The sequence below is a fragment of the Balaenoptera ricei genome, chromosome 2 (assembly GCF_028023285.1).
Source record: "Balaenoptera ricei isolate mBalRic1 chromosome 2, mBalRic1.hap2, whole genome shotgun sequence".
NCBI classification, from domain to species: domain Eukaryota; kingdom Metazoa; phylum Chordata; class Mammalia; order Artiodactyla; family Balaenopteridae; genus Balaenoptera; species Balaenoptera ricei.
The window spans coordinates 12,800,251-12,821,935 of NC_082640.1; the positions used below are offsets into that span (position 1 = coordinate 12,800,251).

At 43.6% G+C, this 21,685-nt stretch overlaps 1 protein-coding gene across 1 annotated transcript; it reads right to left on the reverse strand.

Moving 5' to 3' along the window:
* Nucleotides 1-192: 192 nt before the first annotated feature.
* Nucleotides 193-19,951, reverse strand: MSRB2 (methionine sulfoxide reductase B2). Its single transcript, XM_059911066.1, has 5 exons — nt 19,817-19,951; nt 10,732-10,832; nt 7,796-7,872; nt 2,153-2,300; nt 193-1,265 (listed from the first exon to the last, which is right to left on the reverse strand). Exons 1-5 carry the CDS (start codon nt 19,932-19,934, stop codon nt 1,161-1,163), a joined length of 549 nt encoding a protein of 182 aa, XP_059767049.1. The 5' UTR covers nt 19,935-19,951; the 3' UTR covers nt 193-1,160.
* Between the last annotated feature and the right edge of the window lie 1,734 nt (nt 19,952-21,685).

A 21,685-nucleotide genomic window follows, 5' to 3' on the forward strand; every position in this document is an offset into this window, starting at 1 on the left:
TCTCAAAGAAAATGATTTAAACACTTTCAGTAACATATTATTCAAGACTCAATTTGTAAAAAACACTTGAGTTGCTATCAGCATTGGTGTAACCAAACACCTACTACCACATGAACTAACTATTTTTTGGCATTTGATTTAGTCATTTTTATAAACGAGCAAATTCACAGACTTAGATAAAAAGCAAACAGATTTTAGTAAATATTTTATTTGAACTAAATTAAAGTTTAACTTTGTAGCCACTTGTATTCATTATCACTGAAATCTAGCAAACTCCCATTGAAACTTAAGTTGCCCATAGAGAAGTTGGAACTGGAATGTTCAAAACAGTCTATAAAGTTTTGAAAAAAATATCATGCATCCCATGGATCCCCCAAAACATGGCTCATCCACAACCCTCCTCCTCGTTGCTTCTTTCCATGCTGGGACTGTGAATTAGTCTAACCCCATATTTTCTTTTTTTTTTTTTTTGATTAATTTATTTATTTGTTTTTGGCTATGTTGGGTCTTCGTTTCTGTGTGAGGGCTTTCTCTAGTTGCGGCAAGCGGGGGCCACTCTTCATCGCGGTGCGCAGGCCTCTCACTATCGCGGCCTCTCTTGTTGCGGAGCACAGGCTCCAGACGCGCAGGCTCAGTAATCGTGGCTCACGGGCCCAGGTGCTCCGTGGCATGTGGGATCTTCCCAGACCAGGGCTCGAACCCGTGTCCCCTGCATTGGCAGGCAGATTCTCAACCACTGCGCCACCAGGGAAGCCCTAACCCCATATTTTCCTTCCTCTTTTCATTAGATCTCTCACCTATATATGTCCATGAAGAACTTAACTGCAATGGAACGTTCAGGGTGGTTTTGTAGGAATTCTTTGGTTTGTCCATCAGCCTCCAAATGTCCCCAAAGAGTCATGCCCTCTGGTCCAAGCGAAGCCCACAGAAGTCGATTTAATGGAAACGGTTGCCCCTCTGTCATTTTGTGAAATTCCAGTCAAAGCCAGAGCCAGGGTTGAGCTGACTCCAGGTAGTAAGTTAGAGAAGGTGTGACTTGCTTGGTGATAGCAGCAAACTTAGCCTGGTTTAGTAGGTAATAAAACTAGCCATTCACATAAATTATGAAAATTGAGTTTGGAAATGAGGGAGTGGCGAGGGAAGGGGACTCTTGGAGGTAGTCAGTGTTTGCTTGGTTTGAACTTGAGTGCCACACTGTTGATGCAAAACCTCTGACCAGTAGGCCCAGGTCCATCAGGAAACACATGGCCAAGGTGAGCTTCGCACTGCAAGGAGAGAAGCCTCTGTCATTCCTCAACTGGGACAAGGCTCTTTATGTAAAACCAGACACATGAATCCCACATGGCCGCCCCACTCGAGTTTTTGACACTGGTGTGGGGAAAAAGTCTATTGTACCAGAATTTGATTAAGAAATGAAAGGATGCAGAGCACAGTAGTGGTAAATAGCTCTCTCCTTTATCAGTGAGAATGTGAGCAAGTGATTTAACTTAGGCCTTGATTTACTCATCTATAAAATGGGGATGATAATTATACCTACGTAATAGAGATGTTGTGACGATTCATTGATACGACACATCTAAAGCACTAACACCGTTCCTGGGTGAGTACTCGGTAATCTTGTAGCCAGTGTATTATTATTGTTTTTTACTGAAGACAAGACTAAGCTATATTGATCTGCTTACAAAACCAGAACATTTGAGCACCCAAGGATATCTACGTGAATATGCTGTCTGGATTTAAGCCACTCTCTCCTACCAAGCTCACAGGAGGAATAACGCGCTGATGTCACCTGCAGCGCCGCTCCGCCGGTTGCTGACACGCTGCAGAGTGAGAAGGGGGCGTAGGGATGCCAGCCAGGCTCGGCCTTCCTGCTGATTGTCCCTGTGCAACAGAATGTAAAGGGCCAGCTCTCTCTTTCAGACCCTTGCTCTGCTCCCATCTCTGCAAGGCTTGAACCAGGAAAGGCTCCTTCTCGGGTGTGCGGTGCCCGGAGTGATGGGAGATAGGGACCAGCAGCACGGGAGAAACCCAAGGTGCTTCCGTGACAAAAGTGCTCCAGGCCGTCACACCGGATATGCAAGGACAAGCGAGCTCTCTGCAGCATTTGGGGCGGCACTGGGGAAAACAAATCAGAGAAAACAAAGACACCCACCTGCTTGCAGACGACCTCTGTGCGAGCTGGTCCCAACGAGGTGTCCACACGTCGCAGGATCCCTGTGTCACTCTCATCAGAGCCAGACGTCCCGTGAGCCTCAGAAAACGAAGGCCATCCAGTGCCTGAGCAGTACTTTTTCTCAGAGCTGTGTTACACATCATGACACTACAGCTGTGAAGGCTGCTATTACCATACAAGGAGCATTTTACGCCCCGAATCATTTTTCTACCAAGCACGATTCGATTCCCTTCTCCTCTGCCAGATCCCAAGGCCAGTTCTGTGAACCACTGGTTCCACAGGAATCTGCCCACTGCATCTCCACTATTAAAGACGCTGTCTTATCAGGTCAAAGATTTTTTGTTCTTTTGATGTCGAAGGCATCCCTCTCAATGGGATGATGGGATGTCGAAGTCATCCCGCTCAAGGACTAAAAACATGAGGAGCTTTGTGAACTGTTGCACGTTAGGAAACAGATCAAATCCCTGTGTTCTAAACGTAGGAAAGGGGGAAATCGAAATGAAATAATAGTGGTCGAAGGAGGGCATTGTGAGGTTAGCGTACCAGAGAAGCGTGAGAACTGATGAAACAGCCGTCTTCAGCCACCGGAACTTCGGGTTATCTAAATTCAAAGCCTGACTGCCTTCAGGGGTTCAAGAGCTGCCTCTGTCACTTCTTAGCTGTGTGAAATTGGACAGGCTGCTTATTCTCTCCAAGCCTCAGTTTTCTCATCTGTAACATGCAGATAATCACATCTACGTTATAGAGATGCTCTGAGGGTTTAAGGAGCTGTGCTGTGGAGCAAGTGGTGATACATCAGCCTGGGCACCCAGAGTCATCACCGCAGTGCAGGGACCTTCCTGGGGAAGCGCCACAGGGACGAATGATGCTGGGGGTGGGGGTGGTGGCAGAGGAGCCGGCAAGAGGAGGAGGAGAGCAACAAGCAAATCTACTCATCAGAGACTCACTCTCTAAGTGCTTTGAAAGATGACTCCCTTAAATCACACTAGGAAAACAAATTTTAAATGGCAGGGAAATGGCTCTCTCTATCTGAGGAGGAGAGACAAGAAATGAATTGTAAATTCTGCAAAAATAACCAAAAACACCAAAAACTGAGTAAAGAGGGGGGAAAAGTGGCAAATAATCAAATCCCTAGACTATGAGCACAGAAGGAAGCTCAGTTTAGAGCACGAACCCCAGCAGAGTCTAATGTAAGACAGAGACTCAGACGTTCTGGTCTTGGGACCCCTCTGTACTACAAAATTACTGAGGATCTCTGAGAACTTTTGTTTACATGAGTTTTGTCTATCAATACTTAACAAATTAGAAATTATAAGTAAGAATTTTAAAAACATATGCATTAAATTATTTTTAAAAATAATAAATTCATTACATGCTAACATAAATAACCTATTTTTACAACAATAATTCTATTTTCCAAACTGAAACAAACATTTAGTGCAAAGAGTTGCACTGTTTTATAACTTTGTAAATCTCTTTTCTGTCTAGCTTAAAAAAAATGACAATTGACTCTTTATATGTGCTCGTGCATTCAATCTGCTGCAATGCTGTTTCGACTGAAGTGTAGTAAGAGCATGTGGTCTCACGGATACGCAGTTGCAAAAGGGAGCACCTCGAAGAGCCCTGAAAAGATCCCAGGAACTCAGGTATAGCTCTGAGGTTGACTTCTGAGAGACTCGGGTGTGAAGCCAGGCTCTGTCTGTTATGTCTATGCAACCTTGGCAAGTTATTTAATCTTGTAAAGCCTCTGTGTCCTGATCTTCGGAATTGTAATGGCATTGTTATTTCATGGGGTTACTGAGAGGATTAACTGAGATGCTTTCTACGTTTACTGTTTTTAGCATAGTGTCAGACACGTGGTACTTAAGTCAGTAGCTATTATTTTTAAAATATCATTATTAGTAGTAGTAACAGGTATCCATGAAATTTGAGCAGCTGTGGGTCCAATTAGAAGTGTCTGCACATTCAGATTGGGTTCTCTGCAACCCTTTTTGTTTTCCAAGGGTTCAAAAATATTCATCCGAGCTACTTTGGTCCAGGGAAAAACATTTTAAGTATCTTTTAATCATAGCTTTTCCATGCTGAACGTTATATATAAACTAGTGATCATTAAAGGAATTTTGATGGAGAATTATGAATATAATAATTTTTTTAATGAATGAATCTAAGACTAATAAAAAGTCACTTAAAACATTTTATGGGAAACAATAAAAGTTTTATTGATGCAATTTACAGAATCTGGAGATTTACCAGGTAATATGAGAGGCCCATCATATATCATTTAAGAGTGAAAACTTAAATATTAAGGTGAATTAGAAATTCCAATATACACATTTAAATGATTAGCAGATTGTAAGGCCCTCCCTTGAGAAACTAAAACCATTCTGGACCATCTTTAGTCATGTACTCTTAGAGGTGCTTCTTTTGTTTAGTTTTGTTATATGTTTATTTGCTTTGTTTTTAATCTTCATTTCTGGAAATTCCACAGCCCCCAAAACAGCAGCAGAGGCACTTGGTGATAACTGACAACCCTCATGGTAGAAGAATTTTCCTTCCTTTGAAGGAATGGGAACACACAAAAGGTTAACAATGTTACTTAGTTCCTATTAACACGTAGGATGTCAGGATATTCTGTAAAAAGGGAACTAACATCAGGCTCTCAGTTTCCTTCTGTTCCAAGATTTATGACCATGAAACATGTGATCTCACAGTAGATTTTAATAAACACTTTCAGAGTCAGTGTGGGGGGGGCAGGGGGAGGAGAAGGGAGGGGAATAGAGGAAGCAGGGGAGGGGCAAAGTCACAAAATTCCAAGGTTAAGGAAGCAACAGCCTGGAGTCCCCAGGGGAGTGATAAAATCCCGAGAGCGCTCTTGACTTGGAAACCCTGGATTAAATGTCTCTGAGTTGTCTCCCCCAGAATGTGCACCATACTGGTTTGGCCTGAAGGGAAGTATGCAGGCAGCAAGGAGCCCAGCAGCCAAGAGACAGTGATCCCTCATTCACTTGATTCCTTAACTGTTTAGTTGACTTTTCACCTGGTTTTGACTCTGTACAAGCATTTGAAGGAATGTTTACTTCTTTTCTACTCCTGCTCTCTGTTACTGAGGCTGGAGACTGGGGACAGAAGAGAGAGGGAAAATGAGAGGTCAAACAAGGATCCCTACAGCTAGCCACCCTCCTGAATGGGAAGCACGGTCAGGAATATAGTCTTCATTTATAGATTCTCATTAATTCGAAGAAATTCTCAAGAGTTCCTCATTATCAAAGACACATTCATGTATATGGCCCTAAGAAGGATCTGTCTCTAAGAATGTCTCATTGCTAACATGTATCCAGTGCTTGGCATGTGTGAGGCATTGCTCTGGTGCTTTCACATGTATTAACTCATAACTCAGTTAATCCTCCCAACAACTTTATGAATTCAGTACTACTAGCGTGCTCATGTTACAGGTGGGGAAACTGAGGCACAGAGAGGTTAAGAAATTTGCCTGAGGTCACACAGCAATGAAGCCAGGATGTACATCTACAGACTTAGCCACTGTACTACACTGTCTCGCCTATAAATAAATGCATCTTTAAGAAGAGTACATTCTGGAACATAAAAGATTCTTATGAATATATTCTTATTTTTCTCAGTCTCAGCTGCAGCAGCAGCAGCAGCGGGAGGAAAAAAAATGGAACAAACTCAAAAATCCTTAAGAAATGAAGATGGAAACTGCAACTAAAACTAAATGATTAAAAAGAAACAAACAGGTTGGCAGGTCATTAAACTGGCCACTTGATGAAAGGGCTTTTGGGGAACTGGCTGGTATTCTCATTAGTCTTGGCTGCTTTGGGGATGGTCACTCAGCTTCCTTAATTTGGACGAGCACTGTGCTAATACAGTAGCTACTGGTCACATGTGGCCTTTCAAGTTTAAATTATTTAAAATTATTTAAAATGAAATAAAATTAAAAATTCAGTTTTTCAGCCGCATCAGCCGCATTTCAAGTGCTCAACAGCCATGTGTGATTGGTGGCCACCGAAGTGGATGGAACAGATACAGAACATTTCCATCATCATAGAAAGTTCTACTAGACAGAGTTTTTTGCTCTGGTCTCTCCGGTCCCTACCTGCCCCCAACATTCTGTGATTTCCTGACAGAACCTGGCTGGGCATTGGGTAGGAAGAGAATGTCATCTTTACAGGTACAGAAACTGGAACGCCCATGAAGTTAAAAAACAAAGACTCAAATGTAGGAAGGAACATGCTCTTGCAAAGATGACCTCACATCTTTTGCCTTCACAGTCGAAAGATGGAAACAGAACATCTGGCTGGTTAATGCATAGTCACAAGGCCGTGCTTTATACTTTTACAACACGGGTTCTTTGGCTAAAAGCAGTGTGGCCATCTCAAGGTCCCACTTCTCCCTTTTAATAGAACCAAAGGTCAAAAAATAACTAATGGTTCAGAAATATGCAACCATTTTACTGTTCCTAGCTTCCCCCAGGCCATCTCAGCTTGACTGCCGTCTTTTCTTTTCTTTTTTTTTTTTTAAAGATTTATTTTATTATTTATTTATTTATTTTTTGGCCATGCCGCAAGGCTTGTGGGATCTTAGCTCCCCGACCAGGGATTGAACCCGGGCCCTTGGCAGTGAGAGCAAGGAGTCCTAACCACTGGACTGCCAGGGAATTCCCCTGACTGCCATCTCTGCTATCTCCTCACCAGCCACCGACAGAGTGAATGAATCCGGACAAAGGCCTGCCCTTCCGTGAGCATGAAGGAAAATCAATCCTAATCGTTCCTCATCCTTGCAGGCGGGGTCTGGCTTTCCAAATTCAGCCCACATTAGCAGCCTAGGAAAGCCCAGTCTGCTCAAAGCCCAAAGCACATAATGAAGCGCTGCCTAATGGAAGATTCACAGAGCTGGCTTGATTTATATTTTATTCTAAACCAATTTAGGGTTGATGCAAAAGAAAGGAAAACATCTTTGAAGTTCTGAAAAACAGGACTTCAAAGATGTTTTCCTTTCTTCTTCGTCGAATCTACTTTTTTTTAGACTGTTTCCTGCATGTCTAAACAAAAAAGCCTTTGTGGACAGATTTCAGATCCTGATTGACTTAAAAGAGGCTTTGAAATCAAGGGACAATTAAATTTACTTTTAGCTGCATAGAAGAGGGCATGGCATTCACTACTGTCAAGCACTGTGGGGAATCTATCCTCATAAAATTCTACATCTTCTAAATTAAGTTATAAGCCCATTTCTCCCTGGGAGAGATACAGTTTTAATCACATGGCCAAGCAAATACCATTATGGTTTAGATTTATTTAAATACTTTCCCAGGAAAAAACCTCTAATAGCTTTATCTTAAGGTGCCCACCAAGTTTGTTTTGTTTTTAGCTGTTTCTTGCGGATACAGAAAGAAAGAATATAGGCTAAGAAGTTAATGCTCTAAACACTAGAAATAATCAAGATAGGCAAGAATCTTAAATGAACAGCCCTCCTTACAGCAACCAGGCCAAATGAGAAGGGCGATCAAAAACATCATGGGTATGTATTTATCCAAGGCCCCAGGAGACAGAGATGTATGAATTTAGAGGCTTACTCTCCTTCGGTTCCTTTTGATCTTTATCTCACCTGAAGAGCGGGCTGTCACAGCACACACAGTGATACATTCCTGATTCCTTGTTATTCAGGTAGATCCCACTGAAAGGCTGAAAGCAAATGAGATACATCAGGTTCAGGTTTCTCATAATTCCGGCAGGACATGATACAGCAGATCCAAATCCAAGATTAAGTCTCCCAATAAAGGAATTTTTGTACTAATTTGACAAAGTGCAAATATCACTGGAGAGAAAATTACAATGCACCCAGTGAAGAAGCCTACAGGCTTGTTTACGACCGGCCTTTATTGTGCCAAATATTCAAATTATGACATTAATAATGCTTTGTATTTATATAGCACATTTCACCCAAGAACATCAAAGCCTGTGAAAAAGCGAGAGAACCGCGCCTCTGGATTGTGTAAGATCTCGGTCACCATTTCAAAAGAGTTAATACAACAGGAATCTAGTCCACTGTCTAAAACACTTTGAAATCTCCAATTAAAGACAGGATTTAGATACATAAAAAGCAAAGCTCAGTGAGATTAGGGTTGTGCCTTTAATATGCTTCACGTGGTGTTTAGGACACTGCATACTTAATAAATGCTAAATAATGAGCTAGATTCTCGCAGGGCCTAAGTTACTACTTAGATGAAATTACCACGTTAATCGTGGCTTAAGGAGTTTGCAGGTTCCGAGAGGAACACAAGGAGACTTGAGGCAATGAGTGAGCCAAGACTAATTTTTTTAAATGTTATTTTGTAAACTGATCTCATTGTTTGAAAAAAAAAAAAGGCTATTTTTGCCCAATTCCTTTCGTCATCTCCTCTGTCAAAGGAATGTCAAGAAAAAGAAACTCTTGCACGAGCCTAGTGTGAAAATCTACAAGCAGTGGCTCGTGGCAGGCGCCGTCCCATTTTATGGAGAGAAGCTGAGGCACCGGGTGGGTCACCGAGTCCCAGAGCTGACTCAGGAAACAAGCAGCCCCCTTGGTCCTCTCTAGACGTCCCACCTCGACAAATCCACAGGTCAAACATTCACATTCCTCGTGGTAGGATTAACAGCACATTTTCAGGGAGCTGCATAATGGACAATTTCAAATTAACCTACTGAGCCCACCATCTCAGCACACTTGGACGTTTTTCCTCTTTAAAAACCCTGAACTTGGCTGCAGACATCCAAACAGTGGTGAGCTGGTCTTTTTCTGGCCTGTCCCCTCGAAGACCTGTACCCAACGCTGGCACGAATGGGCATCTGGAATGAAGAGGAAGTTTCGCATCCTCCCTACCTGGGCTGATGAGACACACATGCCAAAGGGCTGCCCAGACCTGAAGGTGATCTAGAAAAGCCTACTCATGCGATCTGGACAGCCTGATAATATTCAAAATATAATTCTGTCATTGCAGGGACAGTGGGCAGAGGAAGTGACAGGGAACTGGTAGCACAGTAAGTTAAAAAAAAAAAAAAATCAACCATAAAAGAATGCTTAGCCGACGTATTTTATGAAATGACATCTCTCCTCCACCTCCTCACCTGATTTCCTCTGTCTGCCCTCTTACCCTTCCTCCCCAGTTTTATACAAGTCCTACCACTTATTTAGGGCTTCTCACTTGTTCATTCCAGTATTTACTTGAAAACCTAGTGTGTATCCAATGCTGGAAGACTTTATTAAAATCCCACCCACAGGAAGTTTTCAAAAATACCAGTATTTCACCAGAATCTATTGGGATCTGCTGGCCTGTCTAACGGCTTTAGCATCGGTGGCGAAGTTGAGGGTGAGACCACGGTTATACGGCCATAGCACATGGACAGCTTACCTGAATTTTGCAGGGACTGCTAAGTTCAAAGATATAAATATTCTACAACTTTTGAAACCGCTGCGCTGTGGTCCACTCTGTGGGGTCTGCTTCACCAATGAAAATATCTAATAACCTGGTTCAATAACTATATTCCAGTGGTCATATTTAGGACTAAGACAGACTACTTGTTGGGAAATGCAGCACAGTAAACATGGTACATACTATAATGAGGAACCACTGAGGGCTGTTCTCTCAGGAAATGAAAGAAAGCTGAGATTACTGAAGGCAGCGTCAATAACGTGTCCCCCTCGTGGCCTGCAGTCATGCGACAGTCACCACGGTTTATTTTTTGAGTGCCTGTTATCTGCAGGCACCATGTTATGTGCTGGGGTATACCAAGGACGGCAAGTGCTAAGAAGAGAAAGTACTGGTAAAAGCAAACCCATTGGGGCTGAGGAAAGGCTTCCCTGTGGGAGTGAGAGTGGGGCTGAGAGCTGAAAGGTAGGTTTGAATGGGTCGGGGTGTTGGTGGTGGGGGAGGACACGGGGTGAAAGGGCCTGAACCGAGGGGAAGCCCAGGGTCTGAGAGCTGAAAGAGGACAGTGTGGCCGGAGTGCAGTGACCAGGGGGAAAAGTGGCCGGATCTGAGGACAGGGGTGGGAGGTAGGGGCCAGAGCCTTTAGGGCCTTATTAGCCACTTTTCAACTTTTCTCTTTACTTTGAAAGCAGTGGGAAGCCACTGAAGAATTTCGAGCAGGGGGTGATGTGGTCAGATCTGTTTTCAAAAGATCTCTTTGCCAGCCATACGGAGAATGGCAAGGTGGGGAGCAAGGGCAGCTGTGAGGAGAGCAGCTGGAGGCAAATGCACACAAGCCAGGGCTGGTGGGAGCCTGGACCAGCCTGCAGGTGAGAGCAGCGGAGAGAAGCCGAGTGATGGGAAGGTCATTTAGGAGGCAGAATGGGTGGGCGAGGCGACGGAGGGCAGTGTGTCCAGAGGAAGGATTCTGGTTTGCACAACTGGATGGATATTCATGGCCGAAGAAGGAGAGCAATGAAAGGCACCAGATTCTCAGAGCAGAGGATGAGTTAGGTTTTGTAGCGAGATAGATTCCAACCTGTCCTGCCCTGCCCCCAACACATCTACTCAGAAACTGTCGATCAGTGTAGCTTACCGGTTCCGTCCCTTTTTCTCTTGTGACGTGGAACTGCTCTGGAGTCAGCTTCTTCTGCCACTCACTCTTGGAGAGAACCGGCTTCCGCTTTGTAAGGGACCCTGTGTTGTTAAATAGGAATTAAAAAAAAATTAAAACAGCAAGGCCCAGAGTGCTGAGGTTGACTTCCTTGGATTTGTCTAAGAAAATTTAGTTATTTCCCCAAAGAATTCGAGTCATGCCTTTACTACAAATATTTATATTTTTAATTGTTTTTCGTATTTCATTGCATTGTTTGGGATCTCAAAATAACTACGGTATAAGAATTTATTTAATGGCAATGGTCGACAAATTGCAAATTATAAGATGGGTGCTACTGACTTTCAAATGATGTCTTTGATCAAGGTAAGGACTTTAATATATTTCTATATTATTAAAATATATTTTGCATGGAAAAAACCCAGTAAGGCACAATGACCTTTTCTTCCCTAGCCTCTCTCCTAAAGTGCACCATCTCCCAGCAAAACACGCCATCCCCTCCCCTCCCCCTTCCACCCTTTCCTTCTTCACAGAGACCAGAAAGCTCAGGTACAAAATACTGTAATTGACTCATTAGTTTAATAAGAAATGAGTAATAAGTAGAGAGCCAGTTTTCCAGTCCTGCTGGGGCACAGAAGATAAGAGGCAGCTGAAATATGAAATAAGGTAGAATAAATTCTCCTTGGGTTACTAAGGGTAGACATTCATCTTTCTTCTATTACTACGTTCAAAGGAGTGTTTCCTGTCAGGATACAGCTGGGAGTAGCTGAGTGATTGGAGAGAAAAGATCGTGGAGCCAGTGGGTTATTAAACCCTTCTTCCTTGCTGGTTTATAAAGATATCTCTGATTTTGTTTGTCAAGGGAAGTCTTTTATTAAAAATTCTTTTTGTGTGGAAAAAATAAGAGACTCCTATAGCACATACTCCTGAACGGGAAACTGAGACCTACCATAATCTATTATCATGCTTCATGGTTTTTTTCCCACTTTTGTCTTCCTTTCTTCTGCTCCCTTCAGCTTCTATCTTACAACTTTTTTTCCAGTGAGTGTAAACAAAATAACTTTAGCCAAAGGGAGGTAGGAAGCCTAATGTATATTATAATAAATAAACGTTTTAATCATCCAAACGTTTTAATCATCCAACGTTAAGACTATGAAAGGACCTTATCATCTGCTTACACCTCAACTTACAAAGGAGAAAATAAGGCCCAAAGGGTTAGTAACTTGACCACAGCACTGACGATGAAATGTTAAATACCTGTGATGTCACCACCCACATAACAAACATGTCAGAAAATCGTAGCTGAATTTCATTTTTGGTTACAAAAAAGAAAGTCCTAAATAATCTCTCAGCAAGAGAAGACTTGTGTCTTCATCACGAGTTCATAATACTGCACAATATGGTATTTTCAGTATTATATATTATTGACTGCTTATGGTTGTCTACATTTTATTTAAGGGTTTTTATCTGTTAAATATATTAGAAGGTGTCCTTTCTTAAATACTTTTTATAAGGCCACAGGGATTTCTTTTTTCCAATGGAAATATACCTCTGAAATATTCCTATGGAACTACTGCTCAGTTACACACAAATTTTTCAGGAACTCAGCTTCTGGGGAGCAAAGCAAAATGTATTCATGTGATAATTATTACTGCTTAGTGACTTTCAGAGTTATTATGCAGAATGCCAAGTAATAAAGGGAGAAGGAATGATGAAATTTTTAAAATCACCATTTTTGCAATCGCTAAAATAATAGACGGATTCAAGCAAGAATCATCAGGGAATTCTAAAACCCTTGGGTAAAAAGACTGTTGAAGAATGGAATAGTTACACATTTTCAAAATGTGATCCCTCAAATTATTAATTTTACAAGTAAGAAAATGTACCTTTACGATGGAAAAGTCTAGAAATCACCACCTCAACCAAGTAAGCAAGGCTAGCATCACTGACAGTGGGGCCAGCTGACATCATGTGCCTCTGGGTGGGACGCGCTGCACTGGTCTGCTCTCAGAGAGCTCAGCAGGACTTCTTAGGGACACCCAGGAACACTTCATCCTCATCCCATCTACTTCTCCATAGAAGTGACACTAGACATTCTCTCTTTCTGGTGGAGTCTAATCCCTCAGCTTCCATGACACTAAATCCTCCTGTCTCTCCAGTTCCTCCCTCTCAGCATCCTTTCTCAGCTCCCCTTCCTCAAGCCATCCTTGAATACTGGTGTTCTTTAGAGGAGTCTGTCTGTCTTAGGCTTTCTTCTATCATCCCTCCACACCCCCTCCCCCGCCCTGGGAGATTTTATCCTTAAAGTACCATCTACATGATGAGACTCCCAACCTATTTTTTCCCTCCATCCTAGATCTCTCTGCTGAGTACCGGATCCATACACAATCCACACCCGGATATCTCCACTAGGCCCATCCCAAACAAAAGAATTTCATGTATCTCCTCCACCCCAACCCAAATCTGATCCTCCTCTCATGTGCTCCAGCTCATCAATTCCATGTTTCAAACCAGAAAGCCAGGCCATCATCCATGACTCTTCCCTTGCCCTTGCACCAAGCCTGTTGGTTCTACTTCCTAAATAACTCTAGGATCTGCTCATTCTCACCCCTCTGCAACTACCTTGGATCAGGCCACCATTACCTCCAGCACAGATTATTACAGGTTTTTTTCTAATTTGTATGCCCTCCCCTATTCCGACCGCTTCTTTTCCTCACTGCCCGAAACTGTTCAATGTGACATAATACCCTCAAGATAAATTCCAAACTCCTTGATGTGACTTCCAAGGCTCTTCATGGTTGGCCCTGCTTACCACTTCCAACTTCTCCCTTCTACTATGCTCCAGTCCCTCTCAACTGTGGTCCTCTGAGTTCCCCCAGAAGACATCATAGTTTGTTTAGCTTTTTACTTGTTGTTAAGATGGAGTGAAGACTTCTAAGATCCTTACATGCCACGACAGAAACCGAAGTCTCCAATCTCTGGTCTCAGTTTACATGTTATCTTCTCCAAGAAATATTCCCTGATCCCCTAAGTCTGGGTTGCAAGCTCCTCCTCTGGGTTCTCACGGCCCTCAGTGCTTTCATGATAGACACGACAATCGCAGGTTAATCTGTCTGGATGTCTCATTCAACTAGAAGCTGAAAGTCTGAAAAAACTGTCTTTGTTCAGTGTACCCCTATTTATCAGTGCCTTGGCATTTGATAAATATTCATTTCTTCATTCATTTGGTCATATTTACAGAGCACCTACTATATGCCAGACACTATTCTAGATGCTGGGGATACAAACGTAAAGAAAACAGGCAAGAATCGCCGCCCTTATGGAGTTGAGGTAAAGAAACTAAGAATGTAAAACTTTAGATGATTTTTTCAAAAATCACAAAGGAGATTAGAGAGTGTGAGGATGTGTGTGTATGTATTTATGCGTGCATACACACACACACAATTTAAAATAATGAGGGAAGGCCTTATTAAGAAGGCGACATTTCAGCAAAGAGTTGAAGGAAATGAACAAACACACAACGTGAATACCTAGGAGAAGAGCACTGCAGGCAAGAGGGGCACCAGGCTGGGTGTGCCTGGCGTGTCTGATGAACAGCAAGGAGGCCAGAGCAACGGAGGTGGAGTCAGCAGGGAAGGTTAGTACAAGGGACAGCAGACAGATGATGGGGGCCAGATCATTTAGGGCCTTGAGGGCTATTGTAAGGACACTGGCTTACGTTCTGAGTGAGTTTGGAAGTCATTGGAAGGTTAGCAGAGGCATGACATGATCTAACATATTTTAAAAGGATCAGTGGTAGATATACTAAAAAAATATTTGAAGCAGGGTAAAGTCTGAAGCAGGGGAACCATTACAGAGGCTACGTTAATCTGGCTGAGAGGTGGAAACCTGGATCAGGGTGGCAGCAGGAGAGTGGCTAAGAAGTAGCGAGACGCTGGACACAGTCTGATGGTAGAGCCGGGGGATCTGCTGATGGGTCAGATGTGGAGGTAAGAGAAAGCAAAGGGCCAAGGGTCATACTCCACAGCTTCTGGGCTCTGAAAGATGGGGGAAGACTACAGGAGGAGTAGGTTTGGGAACCTGGTTTTGAATTTGTTAACTTTAAAAATGCCAATCAGCTATTCAAGTGGAGATGTCAAGTAGGCAGTTGGATACATGGATTTAGAGTTCCAAGAGAGGTCTAGGATGAAAATATAACTTTGCGACCCCTCAGCCTTTAGATGTTATTTATCTTGGGGACTGGAAGATCCCCAAGTCAGTGAGTGTAGACAGAACAGAGAGGCCTGAGGGCTGGACCCTGAGGCTCTCCGCAATATGCAGGTTGAAGAAATGGGGACAAGCAGAGAGGTGGGAAGGAAACCACAAGAACGCAGTGTCCTAGTGAAATGGAGCAGGACCCTATGGTGCTTGCCCCCCATGTCCTCAGTCTGCCTTTTGTCTGTGGAAAAACTTTAGCCAAAGAATAAGTTTAATCAGAGAAGTGAGAAAATGCAGAAACAAAGGAAAACAGTCCAACAAGACTAAATAATAATACTTTTGTCATTAAGTATAGTCAAGGACCTTTAGTTCCTCCTCAAGGGCTATAGATAACATTCTGAGCCATATCCTTTGAGCTGTCTTACAGATACTTAAACCCCCTCCACCAGGTGGAAGAAGTTAACTACATGATGACCAGACTGTAACCATGACATAAGCTGCCACAATTCTGAGAGCTGGCCTTAAAGAAATGGGAACAAATTGACCCTGGAACTGAAGATTAACTGTACTTAAAACAATCAAGAGGATGCCGATCAGACCACCGATGACCAACGTCAAGATGACTGTCAGAGCTGACTGCGCTGTTTCTGCGTGTAGCCCCCTCCCCGCATCTATAAAAGCTCTTGCCCACTGATTGTCAGTGGGGGGAGTCGGCCTTTGGACAGGCCTCTGCCCCCTCCCCCGCCAGGCTGCCGGCCTCTGAAATAAAGCAAACTTTCCTTCCCACCAACCCGGCCTCCTTATTGGCTTTAGAGCGGCCAGCAGCCCGACCCCACTTCCGGTTACAGTTTCTGGCTCTCAACCTGGGGCTGCTGTACTCTCGCGACATCTGGCTCCCGGGGTTTTCCCGAGCAGAGCCGCCATGACGACGCGCGGGGATGGCTGTGAGGAGCCGCTGCTCGAGGCTCGCTGGACCCCAGAGGGGGCTTTGGGGGGACGCTCCTAGCAGCTGCCGAAACCATGTGTTTGGGGGATTCTCCCTGTTTCTCCCCTGCTTGGCACTGGCTGTCAACGTACGCTTTTCCTTGGTGGAACGGAAACATGCTGGACAAACTGACGAGCTCCATGACCGAGTAAGTCCACGGGTGTGCAGCCGGGCCGACTTCTCTTTTGAGCACGAAGTGCTATCTGCGTATTTTGCCAATTGGTTCTGATGTGTCTGACACTGAGGGCTATTTGTGAGCACTGAGTGTGTCATTTGGGCATTTTGCCAGTTGGTTCTGACGTGTGTCTACTGTCGAGGATCCTTTGTGTTGGGTAAGTGTTTGGGACTCCACATGGGTCACTGTCTTGGAGGATTGTGACAGTTCTGTCTTCTGGTATGTGAGTGTGTATTTCATTTGTGTGATTGGTATCTTTGCTGTCTTTTGTAAAATGGGAAGGTCAGGTTCAATTCATTAGAAAAATTTTAGCTATGAGATTACGACTAAAGAAAAAGGAAGATAATTTTTTTTAACAATATATGACAACAGTATTCTTTATACTCTGGAGAAGAATGGATAAGATGAAACTCTTTTGAAATTCCAAAACCGCTTCTTTTTGCATATGCAGTTAGAGAAAGCTGGCTTGATAAAATACTGTTTTCAGAATTCTGACCCTGAGAGAACAAAAATATGCATAGGAGAAAGCTTGAAGTTAACTCTTATCATGTCCTTGAAGTACAAACACAGCCCACTTTGCCTGAGACTTCAGCCTTGGGTTAAATAGTAAAACTTCAAAAGATGTTTGGGTTTATTAAACACACATCTTGTACCACAGTAAAGAGAAATTATGCTATGAGAAAAATGTTAAGTTTTTAGAGGTTATGGAATATGTTCTTAAGTTTGCCAATTAGTAAATGCTGGTATAACAGTTCAATTACTTGTTTCTTGGTTTTGTTAAGGCTTTTAAGGGTTAAAAATTGTAATATGTAATTAAAGCTACTAAAAATGATAAGGGAAGCATTTCAGTGTGGAAAGCAAGTAGGATATGTGTTGTCGGCAAGAGAAGGTATAAAGAATGGAGATATATTTGTTGAGGAAAAATGAGGATAATAATTTGTCCTACAGTTGGTTGTTTTTGGATGGGCAAAAAAAAGGGACAAATCATATGGATACAAAAAGTGATAAAAGGTTTGTGAAAAAAGGGAATTTTGAGAAAAGAATTTCGTACATTGAAGGAGTGATTAAGATTAGATTGCAGGCTTCCCTGGTGGCGCAGTGGTTAAGAACCTGCCTGCCAATGCAGGGAACACGGTTCAAGCCCTGGTCCGGGAAGATCCCACATGCTGCGGAGCAACTAAGCCCGTGCGCCACAACTACTGAGCGTGCGCTCTAGAGCCTGTGTGCCACAACTACTGAAGCCTGCGTGCCTGGAGCCCCTGCTCTACAACAAAAGAAGCCACTGCAATGAGAAGGTCGCAAACCGCAACAAAGAGTAGCCCCCGCTCGCTGAAACTAGAGAAACCCCGTGCACTGCAACAAAGACCCAATGCAGCCAAAAAAAAAAAAAAAAAAAAAAAAAGATTAGATTGGATTTAACTAGGTAAATGACCTTTGTTATTAATAGTAAGCTGGTACAAAACTGGAATTAGGTTTTCTTTCTCCCTGTTAAGAGAACAAAATTATCCAGGAATATTGAGGTGCTTTTGATAACAGATTGTAAGTTTCTTTCTCAAGCTAACTTCGAGTATTCCAAAGGGCCCCTAGACATCTCAGAAGAAATATTAAAGTAACTAGGATTATTTAGCATGTTAAATTATATGGAAAACGTATGGTAACTTTCAGATCATACTGCTGAACTGGGTAAGAAATTTAAAGAATTCTAGTGGAAAGCTACTGTTTTGCTTCAAACCACATTTTTGACCCCAATGTTCAGGATGGAAAAAATTGCCTAGTTATCACAGAGTATAATGACTTATGAGGTGTGTCACTGCTGGCTTTAAGTTTACTGCTAAAAGCACATGTACAATGCTTGTGTGATAATTGGCTATAAGTGATAAAATGTATAGCCTATAAAATGTTTCCCCGTCAGCAAACCTCTGTACTTGTTTATGTCTCACTAGTCCTCCCCACAACGTGGATAACTAGGCCAATATATAAACAAGGCCCCAAGTCCACAACACAGGGTTAAATGCAGCTGCACTTTTAACCTTTCCATTTCTTATGTAATTATAACAAATGCTTATTGTATACCTACTAAGCACCAATATTGTGATAAAATGTTTTTAGGTTTTTTTTCATTTATTCTGTAAAACAACCCTACCATTATCACTATCCTTATTTTATAGAAGAAAAAAACAGGCTTCAGCGTACCAAGTTCAAGACGTGCCCAAAGAAACAGGGTCAGTGATTGACACTGTCGACTCTGAAACCCCCTTAACCACAAAACTAGTACCTGCCCGTCATTCTCAGTGGTTGCCTACTAGTTTGTTGAATTGAACTTTCATGGTTTACTTAAGCATTCCTTAACTGATGGACGTTTGGGTTAGAGCCAGTTTCTAGTTCTTAAGAGTACTGTTAAAGACATCTCTGCATATATAACTCTGTTCTTCTTTAGAATTATTTCCTTAGAAGGAATTCCCAGGAGGGGGTGTCTGATAAGTTAGCAGTTACTGTATTGGTGTCTGGCCAAATTTTAACGTTGCTGAAGAACCTCAGATTCCAGGGCGATTCATTAGGCTGTTTCTGACAGCACCAAGTACAAACATGAAGGACAAATTTCTGCTGAAACCACCACCCTATAAATGGGAATGAGAAGAGCTCCAGCGCACAGCTGTGATGTTTCCATCACCTGTGGTTCTCAGGAAACCATTGCTTGGCACAGAGTAGGCACAGAACAAATAATGAGATTGGCTGACTAGAGACACCAAGCGGTTCTGAAGAACATGGCCCCAAGTCATGTTGGATCAGTTCCCACTGCACACTGCCAGGGCTTTTATTTATTTAACACAGCATTTTGAAAACTTAAGGGGATAAAAAGAATTCCAAGTGACTGGGTACATTTTCAGCACAGATATGTAGCTTTAAATGTCTTCAATGGACACATAACAAATGGATTCAGAGATGGGATGGCTAGGCATCTGCCCAGAAAGCCAATGGACACGAGGCACTGGATTCCCCTGAAATAGGCCTGAAATATAGTGCCAGCTAACGCACGTCTCCACAAGTGACTCCGTACTAAAGGATGAAATGTAAACGTGCCCCAGTCCCACAGAGCAGCCAAAGGCATTTTGTAGAAAATACACACGCTTTTCCCTAGTCTGTATCACAGCCATTGACTAACGATGGTTATCAGGTTAAAGGAGGTGTGGATTATTAGTCCACACGTTTCCCTGGGTCCTGGAAACACAGAAATAGAGCAGGTCAGGGAGCAGATCCACAGGCATGCAAAGTATGAACCGCCTGCTTCTCAGACGCGAAAAGCAGCAGACATAACTGGAGAAGGGGGACAGTATAACAGAGCAGGGGCCACTGCAGCAGAGAGCGCGCGGGGTGGGCTGCTGAGCCAACACCTTGAGGCCCGGCTCTAGAGCATAACATTTTATGCAAAAAAAAAAAAAAGAAGTGTGTGCACGTTTGGAGAGAGGACCAATACCTTTACACAAATCCTTACAGGGGTCAGTGACCTCCCCCCCAACTCCCCGCCCCTGCCAATTTACAACCAGCTGTCGCAGAAGGCAGGAGGTGGGCGGGCAGGGGCGTCCCGAAGGAGCTTCCCCAGAAAGTAAGCGCCAGGTCCAGAACCAGCAGGCGGGCTCCCAAGTCCTGGCAAGTGAATGGAAACCGAAAGCCGGGAGGTGGCGGCGGGGCCTGCGAGGCCCGCGTCCTACCTGCGTCCCCAGGTCCGGTACTCGCGCCGAGGCCGCCCCGGCCCGCTCGGCCCCGCACCCCCCACCCGGGCACTTCTCGGAAAGGAAGGCTCCTGAGCGCACAGAAGAAGCGCGCCATGACGCTGTACGCGACCCGGCGGGGCCCACGCCACAGGACCCGCCCACGCCCGCAGGACCCGCCCACGTCTTCGATGCTCCGCTCCGCCTCCTCTCACCTCCCCTCCTGTCCGGTCTCCAAGCACCACACTGCGCTGTGCTCCTTACCCCACTCCTGCCCTTCCCGCTTTCCTCCTCCTAACCGCTTCCTGCTCCTGCCCCTACCGTCTCCCCTTGGCCTTCTTTGGCCCCCTCGGCCCATGTACCGCCTACCTCCCTGCGCTGCTCCCCCAAACCTGGCTCTCCCCTTGCAGGCTCTTCCCCTGGTCCCACCTCACAGTACCCATTCCCACTCTACTCCCCATGCCCTCTCCCCCCACCCCACTGATCTGTTTTAGTTTGTTTGCATTTTCTAGAATTGTTTATAAATGGAACTATAGATTAGTTTGCTTTTTCTTGAGTTGCACATGAGTGGAACCATTTTTTATTTTGTCTGGCTTCTTTCACTCAGAATAACTAATTTGAAAGCCCTTCCTGTTCTTGCATGTAACAACTGTTCATTCCTTGTTGGTGCTGAGTACTATTCCATTTATAGATATAAAACAATGTGTTTACCTAGTCACCTGTTGATAGACATTATCATTCCCAATTTTTCCTTATTAGAAGTAAACCTGCTGGGAACATTTCTGTGCAAATCTGTGTGTCACTGACCAGAGTTCTTGGACTCCTTAATCAATAGAAATTGATAAGAGGCCAGACAAGAAACTCAGGCAAGGCTCTATTGGGACTCATACTGCAACATGAGGGAGCGAAAACAAGTAACAGGTTCCCTTGCTCGCTTCCTGAGGCAGGGCAAGCTGTTTCCTTATATGGGGTGAGGGTAGGTGGTGGGTCCAGGGGCTGTGCTGGAGGGGTGGCTTGGGTGGGCTGGCCGCCCCTTTGGTGGTGCTGTGTGCAGGGGGCCTGTGCAGCATCCTGCTTTTGCTTCCAGCTCCTCAGAAGTGGCAGTTGTGTTTTTGGTCTTTTTGTATGTGTTGTTCATAATTTGCCCCAACTCACAGTTAAATTTACTCCCTTATAGTTTCTTTGTATTTTGTTTCTGGAGGAGAAAGTTTGTCCAGGTGCAAGCACTACAGCAAAGGGTCCCAGGTCCCAGCCTGTCTCATTTACATGGACATGTGCTTTGCTTTCTCTTGGGTAAATAACTGGAAATGGAATGGCTAGGTCATAAGGTAAGTGTAACTTTTTAAAACTACCAAAATGTTTTCCAAAGTGGTTGTTTCCCCTTCCATTCTGGGGAGGACCACCAGCTTTACAGAATCCACCAATGCTCCTCTCTTCCAGAAACACCCTCACAGATACATCCAAATAACGTTTAACCAGTTATCTGAGTATCTGGTGGCCCAGTCAAGTTGACCCGTAAAATTAACCATCACAGTCCCAAATTGAATAAATAAATAGGAAAACAACAGGGGGAACACTGTAATAACCTACAAACATTTACTATTATGAATTTAAGGAAAATTAATATTATCTATTTGGACAATACTCAAGTCTGACTGGACAGATGGTTAAAGGATGTGAGGAGATGGTTTGCACAAGGGAAACTACAAATAGTGTACAATCGCTTGGGAAAATGTTTAGCTTCCCTAATAATTAAAGAATTGCAAATTAAAAGAGTCCAGTATACTACCTCCTACATATTAAATTAATAATAGGTTTTTTTTTTTTTTTTAAACCAAAGTTAACAGTGCTTTGGAGACTCAAGTATAC